Raw genomic sequence first — 11,188 nt, forward strand, 5'->3', positions numbered from 1 at the left:
TCCACTTAGGAAGAGAATGGTAACCCTGACATATGGTGATGCTGTGTCCTCATTTCAGTAGTTACTAGTCTACTTGCAACAGATGGAGTGAATATAACCATTAAGTGTAACTGCAATTATTGCACTACAAACTATTGTATGCTGACTTGGGTTTTCCCATCAATGCTTAGATGCCTTCCGATATTTAAAAGACCACTAAGTTGTTTGAATTACTAAATATTTTTAATTATTCATTGAGGCAGATGGGCTGGACATCTGTCAACTCTTTCTACAACCACTTTGTTGACAGTTGAACAGAGCAATTATTAGTAAATGTGAAGTTGCTTTTGGGAAGAAAATCTCCACTTGTGAATAGAAAAATAGGTTTCATACAAAGGTAGAGCAGTAAAGGAATTTTCATTGGCATCTGCAATTTCAAAACTGCTTTTTAACAAAATCTTTCTTCATAGAAAATCTGTCGTAAGGGAAGCTGCACATAGTTACTGCTCCAAATTCTGTCTAGGAGACATCTTTGTGCCTTTTATCATCTTCCTGCTTCACATCAAAAAGAAACACCTCCATTAAAGAATGTTTCTATGCAAAGTAGGGAAGAGCTTTAAGCTATTCAATCTCATGTAGGAATTGCCAAGTCAGTGCATAATTTCACACAATTTTAATCTTTCGCTATTGTGCTGCTTTTATTTAAAGAAAATAAACACATCTCAGATAATTTTCTACAATGGGTATAGTTACAAAACAAACAGATGTATTACAAAATAACCCTGTAGAGAAAAAAAAATATAAGGCAGTTATGTAATTTTTTGAAGTCACAATCTATCCCTATCCAAAAATTAATGGTTAAAATCCAGCCTGGTTTACGGTTAATATCTACAGCCTGAAAAGAGCCAACTTTGGTTACAGTTGCTATAAAAATGACAAATCCATCATTTTTGTACATATGTTCTGTGATCTCATTTGCTACTAATTCAATTATTGGGTCACCCCATGCAGAAAATTAAGATGTTAATCAAGTCGTAGTAGCTGTAAAGGATGACACCTATCTGTGCTGTTTAATACTGACAGCACTCCTAAGCCGGAAAGTGCAGCTGCCTGAATAGAGCTACACATCTATAAATGAGTTTGTTTCTTCACTGTGTTCTGTCAGCCCAGCAGAAGACTGTAGGTGCTTTGACATTAACCTCTTAGGGTTCAATAACATGGTCAGAAATGATTATCAACTGAGGTCTGAAATTCTTCTGTAAACAAGTTCTACTGCCAACAGAAGGTAGGTGAAAGGGGGTGGAAAAAAGGGTCAGAGAATTTTCATTCTCTGCAGCATTCTTTTAATGTTTATAATACTGGTTTCCAAGTTTAGTGTAGGAGAACATGACATTCTGTGGAAAACTGGACTTTTGTTTCATAGAGCTGCTGAAAGCATCTTAACTGGACCTATGAAACAAGGTTAAGTTTAAAGATTGGTCCAAAATCATAGAACGGCTTGGGTTGGAAGGGAGCTCAGAGATCATCAAGATCCAACCCCCCTGTTGGAGGCAGGGCTGCTGATCTCCACATTTAACACGAGACCAGGTTAGATGTATACTTGAAGAAAGCAGCATGATATACAAAACAGCTTTATGAATAAACCAGGACCGCTGCTTAAACAAATCGTTTTCCTTTGGGCATGCTGTTACAGCTGTTTCCAAGTGAGTTTCTCATTTACTTCCACAGGGCATCTCATCTGTATAAAGATTCCCCAGATAAAACAGTATGCCTAAAGGAAAACATTAATCATTAACAGCTACAGAAGATGTTTGCAGTTGCTTGGAAGGCAGCCCTGTGTACCTCCTGGATGCACGACAACTCGGGTGAAAGCACTGCAGCACGTGACATCTTGGTAACTGCAGTTCAGACATGGGCAAAGCCAGCACCACACGTCATTTTGATTTCTGCACCACAGGTCCTTCGGGCTGTCACACCACCAGGCTTCATGCCAGCTGATGGCTCCCTGTGTACCCCTTCAGGTGATCCAGGTCTTCCGTAAAAGGGTTGTAGCCTTGTTCCCTCAGGCACCGCAGGCCCCAGAAGAGCTGCTCTGCTGGGGGAAACTCATCCCATTTAACCCACTCCCAACCTGAAAAAATAAAAAATAAACATTGTGACCGTAACACCTCTCCAAATCTGTACGGATGCTTCTCGCACAGAAGCTGCCAACGCCGTACTCGCGCTCAACGTTAAGCCGGCGGCTGCTCAACGTGCAGCGCTGCAGCCCCGCCCCTCCCGCCCTCACCCTCGTTCTTGTCGGGCTCGCAGTTGCGCGGCTCCTCCCCCGGCTCGGCCTCGCCCTTCATGAGGACGGTGACGTAATGGTAGCGCGCGGCGGCGCACACGGCGTTGACGGCCGAAGCGAAGCGCACGTTGCGCAGGCGCAGCGCCGCCTCCTCCAGCGTCTCCCTGGCGGCGCACTCCGCCAGGCTCTCCCTGCGGGCGGACCGGGCGCGTCAGGAGGGCTGCGGTCCCGCGGCAGGCGGCCGGCTGTCCGCGCCGCCCGGGGGGCCGGGGCTCCTACCCGAACTCCAGGTGGCCTCCGGGGAGCTGGTACGTGCCGGCTCCCATTGAGCCTTTCCTCTTGCCCAGCAGGACGCAGTTGGGGTGAGCGGGGCTGGTGACCACCACCCCCACGCCGATCCCGGGGCGCTGGGGCCGCGTCGCTTCGCCCATGGCAGCCGCGAGCTGTGCGCTACGGTGCCTCCGCTCCCGGGACGGCTGTGGGAGTGCGGCGGCTGCGCATCCGCGTAGCGACGTCTCGTGGAGAGGCGTGGCCTCGCTTCAGCCGCTCTTCCCGCCCGCTGCCGGGGGGGGGAGCGCTCACAGGCTGAAGGACGTTGTGAGGTTCATAGCAGTATTAGCACGGCAGCCTTCACTCGTGTGGAAAGCAGCGAGTTAACCACGCGAGCAAACGAAGGCTGGCTTCAAACAGGAACGTCCCACCTAGATACGGCTCCGTGCCATGGGATGCAGGGTTCCAGTTGATCTACAGATCTGCTTGGAGTGGAGTGGTTCTTACTGTGTCAGCTGGTGGTTTCGGCTAGGCGAAATCACTTAGAAATCATTCAAAAGAAAACCCACAAGCACAGTTATGCATAAATCAAGAGGCAGAATGGCAACTCTTTAAGAATAAAATGGAAAAACAAATGAAAATCTGTGTTAACAAGCATTTTTCCTTCATTTTCATGTTTTTTTTTAATTATAGAATGACTGGCATTGAAAAAAAACTCACATGCTACAGAATCGTAGGGGTTAGAAGGGACCTCTGGAGATCCTCCAGTCCAGCTCCCTACTAGAACAGGTGCCCTGTATCAGGTCACACAGGAAGGTGTCCACGTGGGTTTGGAGCATGACTGGAGAAGGAGGTCCCACAGCTCTCTGGACAGCCTGTTCTAGTGCTTTGTAAGTTCAAAGAAAAACACCTGACTATGTTTGTGTGGAACTTCCAGTGTGCCAGTTTGTGCCCATTGCCCCTTGTCCTGTTGGTAGGAACCAAAGAAAAGAGCCTGGCCCCATCCACTTGACTACCATCCGTTAGATATTTAGCATATTAAGCACTGATAAGATTCCCTCTCAGTCTTTTCCAGTCTACCAGGTCTATCAGCCTTTCTTGTAAGGAAGATGCTCCAGGTCCTTAATCATGTTTGTAGCCCTCTGCTGGACTCTTTCTGTAAGTTCCCTGTCCTTAAACGGAGAGCCCAGACATGGCCTCAGCACAGCAGAGTAGAGTGGGAGGGTGGCTTTTCTCAACCTGCTGACCACGTCCTTTTCAGTGCACCCCAGGATACCGTTGGTCTTCTTGACCACAAGGGCACGCTGCTGGCTCATATATTTCATATAAATAACTAATATCTGTTAGTGGCCATGATTTTCCTTTTCACCAGCCCACTGATCACAAAAAGGATGTGAAGTATTATTCCTTTTCAGGACTTCAAAACAGTATTTTGTCCTGTTTGAAAATGTACCTTTATACAGGTATTTTTATTCACTTACAAAGGTCACTTGGCCAAGTTGGCTGCCTATTGATCTCTGCTTTTTGTGGGATTTGTTTTCTGATGTTGGGTTGCTCGAACTGACTCCATATGGCCTCAGATGACCCCTGGTGTTGGTATGCAGAAGTGTCAGAGTGTGTGTTGGAGGCAGAGCTGCCCTTTGAAACTAGTCTGTTTTTATCTGTAATGTCAGCCCACACCCTGAATTACTGATATCAGTACATTAAAAAAAAAATATCTCAGGCAAAATCCCAGGCATTCTGTGAACCTAATTCATTTATTTCTGTCCGTGTCTTCCAGTATAGGCATTGTAATCTTCAGATTAAACATTGGTCAGTTATGCCATTTCTGTATTGAAAAGATGATAATGATTTTAAATTTTACCAAAGACTACTCATCAGCAGCAGCAATTAAAACATTCTTCTTTGTGTTAAATGTAAATCATTTTCCTGTATCTTACATCAAACAGCATTTACAAAGAAGACTGAGGATTGCCTGCTCTCATTCAACTCATACTGTTAAATGCAAAAAACACTCATGTGGTCGTTATGTTTCTTTCAATGGTAGCAGGATAACTACCTTTCCTTACAAACATATGATTTTTGCGGGAGGCTTTGGAATACATGTGTTTGCCTTTGATTCTTTCAATTTTCTTATGTTTGTGATCATTAGCAAAGGATGCTGTAAAAATAAAGCACTTCTTTTCTGACTGACTCTGTTTGAATTACTTTCTTTACAGGACTTATGTAGGTTGTAGATGTGCACTCAGGTTTTGCACAGATCGTTAAAGAAATATTGGCCAGTATTTTTAAGTGTGATGGTGAACAGACATCCAATGAAGAAAAGAGATGAGAACAAATCCAGAATGAAAAAGTGCAATTTCATCTTCTATCATAGTAAGAGTCAATATATACATAGTAAAGATTTTCCCCTTCTCTCAATCAGCCATAGACAAACTGGGGAATGAAAGGCTGGAGAGCAGACCCACAGAAAGAATGACAGAATTACGCGAGTTTGAAGGGACCTCTGAACATCACTGAGTCCAGCCCTTCACTAAAACCTACAGTAGGTTGTACAGGAAAATGTCCAGGCAGGTTTTGAATATCTCCAGAGAAGGAGACTCCACGACCTCTCTGGGCAGCCTATTCCAGTGCTCTGTCATCTTCACAGTGAATAAGTTTTTTTCTCATGTTTGGATACAACTTCCTGTGTTACAGTCCAACTGTGTTCCTGGGTTCCTTCCATCTCAGGGTATTCTATGATTGGTGATACTGCCATACAGAGAGCTGCTTCCCATCTAGCAAAGCAGTGAGAGAACTCCATTGATTTGGGAGCTAAAATGAGTCTTCTGGGGTCCTACTTCGCTTGTGCAGTGTTAGGATAATAGGCAGTGAGTGTGTTAGAGCACTAGAGCAGGTTGCTTGCAAAGGCTGTGCAAGCTCTGAAGTTACTGATGAAAACTCAGCTGGACAGAGCCCTGGGTGATCTGCTCAAAGTTAGTATGAAGGGAGTAGAGTGGTTGTAACAGATGGCCATTCCAACCTAAATTATCATCTGATTCTATTCTGGTAGCAGCTAGGATTTCTTCTGATGAATTTATGTATTCCCTATTTGCAAAAACACAGGAAATCAGTAAAAGGTCTGCATTTTTTATTTAAATAACAATTCTACTTGCTAATGTAAGGGAAGGGGTAGCTCCTCACTCTTACCTAAGCAGTTCCTCTGATTTGAAGACCGCTCGTCTACTTACAGCTAAGAATGGATGACAAACCCTGTAAGATCACAAAAATGTCTTACGTCCTTTGGGATTTGTCAGGGCTCTAAGCAACCTGATCTAGCTGTAGACGTCCCTGTTCATTGCAGGGGATTTGATCTAGATGACCTTTAAAGGCCCCCCTTGAACTCAAACAATTCTGAGACTCTATGATTTGTATTTCTTGAGGAGATAACAGAGAAGTTGAAAGTGCTTAGCATTGTGTAATTCCTTGATTTCAGTTTTGGCAAGTTTTCTAAGCTATGAATATTAATCCTATCAATTTCTAGCATATCTGCTTTTCTGTATCAAGGGAGAAACTTCAGGAAACAGTTCTGTTAATTATAAGAGATGCAAGGGGGAAAATATAAATTGGATTTGTGGAAAAACACCAAACCTTTCATACTAATTGGTCAAAAGATGAGCATCTTTGCAAGCTTCAGTAAATCCTCTTGCCAGTTGTGCACAGAGCGTTTTAGAGGCTTGCCATTATTATCTGAGTATTTCACCTCATGGTCAGGCATACCTCTGACCTCCAACCCCTCTGACTTAAATGGGCCCACTTACTTTTCCTTGTCAGTTGGAACTGGAGGTAGTTCTGCCTCACAGCTGAGAAATCAGGGCGATGCCCTTGTCGTGTTCAGTATCACCAGGTGAGTTTAAGTCACTTTCAGAACTGAGTATTCAGCCAAAACCTGCTCACACAGTCAGCAAAGCTGACATGATCTAATAAGCTGTCACCAGCCGCCTATAAGAAGTGTCAATGACAAGAGAGTATCTGGTCTCCATGATTCCATTAGAATTCCAGGACTGATATTCTTCATTTCCTTCTCTTAATGTAAAACAGTAGATGCTTTAGGCAAAACGAGCAGAGAAATCAAATGCCTCGTTTTTGTTGTTATTGTTGTACCTTCCATTCAGATTCAATCATTAAATTGTTTGATTAAATTGGCGTAAGTGCTGCCATGCTTATAAGAGGAGTCTTGCATGAGGTTGGCAACTGTATCTTCTGGGATGCTGTGCTTTGGAGATCATAGATAAAACAAGATTCTCCACTAGAGTCCAGTGACAGTAGAACAGATTTTGCTCTTTCTTGTCACAGAAGATCCTTCCAATACATGTCTGAGTACTTCATTGTTCTTATCATTCATTACCTGGGTGAATCATGACAGAGAAGCTGACAGGAGTATCTTTCTACTTAATAGCTTGTCATGCAAGTTGTTAAGATGCAATGTGCTTCCATTTGTTAAAAAAAAAAGTTGCCTTTTGTTTCCCAAATCCATTCTTTTTTCCCCTGTTTACATATGTGACAGACAGTGCTTGTGATAGATTTAGATTTCTAACAATACCCCTAATAAGCTTTGGTTTGTTTTCTTATACTTTGAGATTTTAATTTAATTGCCTTTATGTTACTTCTCTGCAATTGCAAATATGCTGTCAAATATGCTGACAATTAGTATTAAACGCTTGTCAAACCATTTTTCTTTTCAGTGTAAATCAGATATGATATTTTGTATGTCTCCATCTAGGATTTCATAAAATCTACACTGTGCATCTGAATATTAATCAAGGAAAATGAAAGAAGATTCGTAGGGGAAAGAAGTTAACTTGGTCTGCCTCCCTGAGCTTATGGGAAGTGGAAGAAAATGAAAGAACGGTTGATCTGCTGAGGTTGCTGGTTAGGTCCCATGTGGCCTGGCTCTCTGTCCAGGCTTTGCCTCTAAATTTGGACACTTCCTTTTCTACAGCTGAAGAATAGGATAACACAAGAGAACTTTTTTGTTAGAAAAATCTGTGGATAAAAAGCAGGAGAATGTTCACAGTAGTGACAGCGTGCCCCTGGCCTGTCACAGGACTTAGTGATTTGATGGAGTGGCCAACAATGAAACTGTGAAGAATATAGAGCAATGATAATAAATAAAGACTACACCCCTGAAGCAAAAATACTGGAATATTCATAAACAACTGCTCTCAATTTTCCAAATGCAGATGGGAAATTCTGTAGAAGTTAGCTTGCTTTACCTCTGCCTGTGTCACAACCTTTATTACAAATCTACGATCTGCACAATTCTCCGCAATATTCCCCTCTCTGTAAACTCCAACTCATTACATTTTCGTATCGGAATTTATGAGAACTTTCAGGTTTTCTACATTATGTACTTCCTTATCATAGAACAGAAAATTCTTGTGTTTAATAGCATCGTTCAGGAAAGGCCTGCCTGAGCAGAGGAAGTTTTGTTTCTGTAACCTTCACTGACTCTCACAAACTAACTCTTGTACTAAAAAAAAACACCAACAGAATATTATTTTCTATCTTGATGCTGGAATTATCATTCACATCTGATTCCATTAAGAGTACTCATTTTCATCGAGATATACTGTCAGCACCAAAGTGGCCACAGTCTTCACAATGATTTATGGAAAATAATGGCGTGCATATGCAAGTATTTGCTTTACTATTTTAACTGCTTGTTAGTTTTTTTCTTAGCTCTGGTGTAGACAGACAAGATTGAGTCATCAGAATGGATGTAGGAGGTGAGACAACTCTGTTATATTTGTAGCTCTGCCATTAACTTTTTAAGTGACCTTGGGCAACTCATAGTTTGGAAAAGATGGATTGTGATCCAACTTCTGTAAATCTCCTGTGTGTATTCAAAGTCAGGGCAGATTGAGACAGAAGAATGTAAATGTCTCCATGATTTCAAGCCAAAAATCCGTCAAAGACAGTAGCTGGTGGTCCAATGTGGATCTCTGAAAAATAGGCAAGAAAACATGACAGGGCTTTTGGCTCTTCTACAGCCATTTGCATCTCAGGTACTTCTCAGAGCAAAGGTGGCTTCTGTGTATTTAGTAACCTTCCTCTCTATTCTCTTCTTTGAACTTGTGAAGACCTCTATTGAGCCCATGTGAACTCCTGACATTTGCACCATCTAAGGCAAGGTGCTCCACAGCTGAACTACACAGGATGTGAAGGATCACTTGTCATGCCTTTTGTGCAAGCAAATTCCTTTTGCTGCAGTGAACCTCTCACCAAGTAGCCTCCCCTGGCATCTCATGATTCCTGTATGTGGAGAAATGGTGAAGTGGTACTTAGTGTTCTGAAGAAAATTGCACCCATCCAGATCCGAGGCTGTACAAGTTTCTGATATGAAAACAGGTGAAAATGTCATTATCTTCGTTGGAGGGATGCAGGAGCATCCTTATGGTGACACACTGGTTTGCCTGTCCCTATGACAATTGGAAGAACAGATGGAATAACTTCATACTTCAGACTGATGCAAGTGAATAGCTTCATATTATTAAATGCTCCCAAGGTTCCTTTTAGCAGTTTGTCCAGAGTCAACCCTGACAGCTGTCCTGCTAACTAGCAACACAGTGAGAATTAACTAGCTGGAAGATGTGCTGTGTAAAGCCATGGAGACTGCACTGAAGAATTTTTCTTATTTTGCTTCAGGTCAGATTTTCCCCTGTGACTTTGGCTAGTCTGGCAGCTGAACATGTCTACCAGTCTACAATGCATCCTGGTTGTATCCAAAATCAATATATTTTCCTGTTTCTCCAGGAGAACAAAGAAAAGGTGAATGCATCCTTTCCAAGAACTGACTCTTAATGGTTTCTGCAGGGTTTGGTTTTTATTTGCACATTTCCAGGCTACCTTGTACTGACAGTCTGAGCCAGACGGTGGCATCCATGATCAGAAGACAGAGAAATTCATGATTTTTTTACAACATATCCCAGTTATACTAACTCTCACAGCCAACAATGAACTCAGACAGTGCAACACGCAGATTATTAAAGCCCTCTATACAGCTGTTTTTTTGGATTGTACACAGTGGCAGTAGCTGCTGTAATCTTTCCAGTCCTTTAATATGCTCTATCGTAATTTTGCAGCTCCTTACAGCTCCAGTGAGGTGCTCATGCCTGGAACGTCTGAATGTAAGAGGTGCAGACCTAAGTGCTCTGTGGAGTTTGCTGCAGATAAGAGTAATGCTGTAGGCAGATAGGAGAGGACCAAAAGCAAAATAAATGAACAGTTGTTACTCTGTCTTTCCCACTACTTGCCTAAAGAGAAGCTATGATGGTACACTTTCAATTTCGGAAGAAAAATGCAACCTGTCCAGTTACTGGATAATTCCAGTCACAAAACTGACTAGGATCACATATCCACCATTGTTTTCCTTGAGATTAGATTTAGCTTTGTGGTTCACATGCATAGAAATAACTGCATTTTTCTTCATTACTGCCCTCTGCCATTAATAAAGCATACTTCTCATTCTGCTTTCCCAGAATTAATGCTTTCTTATACATTATTTTCTAATTAATGTTCTCCATTAAAGCTTTGTTTGCCTGTGACTCACAAGGTTTATTCATTGCAGAGGGTTCTGTCTTTTACATGAACTCACTAGTGACACTAGTGACCCAAGGACACCACAGTCAACACACACATGCTAATTTGCTAAAGCAGAGACTCAGCTGCATACTACATGAGGCAGAAGTTAATTTTATGTGATATAGAAAGCCTGGTACACTGGGGCTGTAAGGATGGATTTCAGAATAACTGTGTGCAAATACTGTGTCTTTGGTTCAGTAATTGGTGTCAATTAATCAAAATAAATTTGATTTATTGTGTGAAGACTCTGAAATAAAGAAAGAGAATTCTGAGGGTGAAAAAATTCTTGGAGAAGACACTGAATTGGGAGAAAGTATTGATCTGCCTAAGGGTTGGAAGACTCTATGGAGGAATCTTGACAGGCTGGATCGATGGGCTGAGGCCAATTTTATGAGCTTCAACAAGACAAAGGCAGAGTGGCTGCAAAGCTGTGTGGAGGAAAAGGATCTGGAGGTGTTAATTGACAGCTGGCTGATCATGAGCCTGCAGTGTGTGCAAGTGCTCAAGAAGGCAAACAGTGTCCTGGCTGGTATCAGCAATAGTGCAGTCAGGAGGAGCAAGGAAAGTGACTGTCCCTCTGCACTCAGCAATGGTGAGGCTGCACCTTGAGTACTGCGTTCAGTTTTGGGCTCCTTGCTACAAGAAAGACATTGAGGCCCTGGAGCGTGTCCAGAGAAAGGCAAGGAAGCTGTGAGGGGTGTGGAGCACAGATCTTATGGGGAGAGGCTGAGGAAACTGGGATTATTCAGGCTGGAGAAGAGGAGGCTCAGGGGAGACCTCTTTGCACTCTACAGCCACCTGAAAGGAGGCTGCAGTGAGGTGGCGGTCAGCCTCTTCGCCCATGTAACAGTGATAGGATGAGAGGTAATGGCCTTAAGTTGTACCAGGGGAGGTTTGATTTGGATATTAGGAAAATTTTCTTCTCAGAATGAGTGGCAAGGTATTGACACAGGCTGCCCAGGGAGATGGTGGAGTTACCATTGCTGGAGGTATCCAAGAACCATGTGGATGTGGCGCTGGGGGACATGG

General features: G+C 42.8%; 1 protein-coding gene across 1 annotated transcript; it reads right to left on the bottom strand.

Annotated features, from left to right (window-relative positions):
* Positions 1-636: 636 nt before the first annotated feature.
* NUDT15 (nudix hydrolase 15) lies at positions 637-2,766 on the bottom strand. The gene is made up of 3 exons (XM_042868513.1): positions 2,546-2,766; positions 2,267-2,457; positions 637-2,110 (listed from the first exon to the last, which is right to left on the bottom strand). The coding sequence occupies exons 1-3, from the start codon at positions 2,695-2,697 to the stop codon at positions 1,965-1,967; spliced, it is 489 nt and encodes a 162-aa protein (XP_042724447.1). The 5' UTR covers positions 2,698-2,766; the 3' UTR covers positions 637-1,964.
* Between the last annotated feature and the right edge of the window lie 8,422 nt (positions 2,767-11,188).

This window comes from Lagopus leucura, unplaced genomic scaffold (assembly GCF_019238085.1).
Source record: "Lagopus leucura isolate 7727_CA_CO unplaced genomic scaffold, USGS_WTPT01 Super-Scaffold_100001, whole genome shotgun sequence".
NCBI lineage: Eukaryota > Metazoa > Chordata > Aves > Galliformes > Phasianidae > Lagopus > Lagopus leucura.

Excerpts from the sequence above, each read along its gene's own strand:
- NUDT15 (XM_042868513.1), bottom strand. The coding sequence starts at position 2,697 with ATGGGCGAAGCGACGCGGCCCCAGCGCCCCGGGATCGGCGTGGGGGTG. Across the intron at positions 2,458-2,545 it reads GGAGGCCACCTGGAGTTCGG|GGAGAGCCTGGCGGAGTGCG; the intron begins GTAGGAGCCCCG and ends GTCCGCCCGCAG. Across the intron at positions 2,111-2,266 it reads CGAGCCCGACAAGAACGAGG|GTTGGGAGTGGGTTAAATGG; the intron begins GTGAGGGCGGGA and ends TTATTTTTTCAG.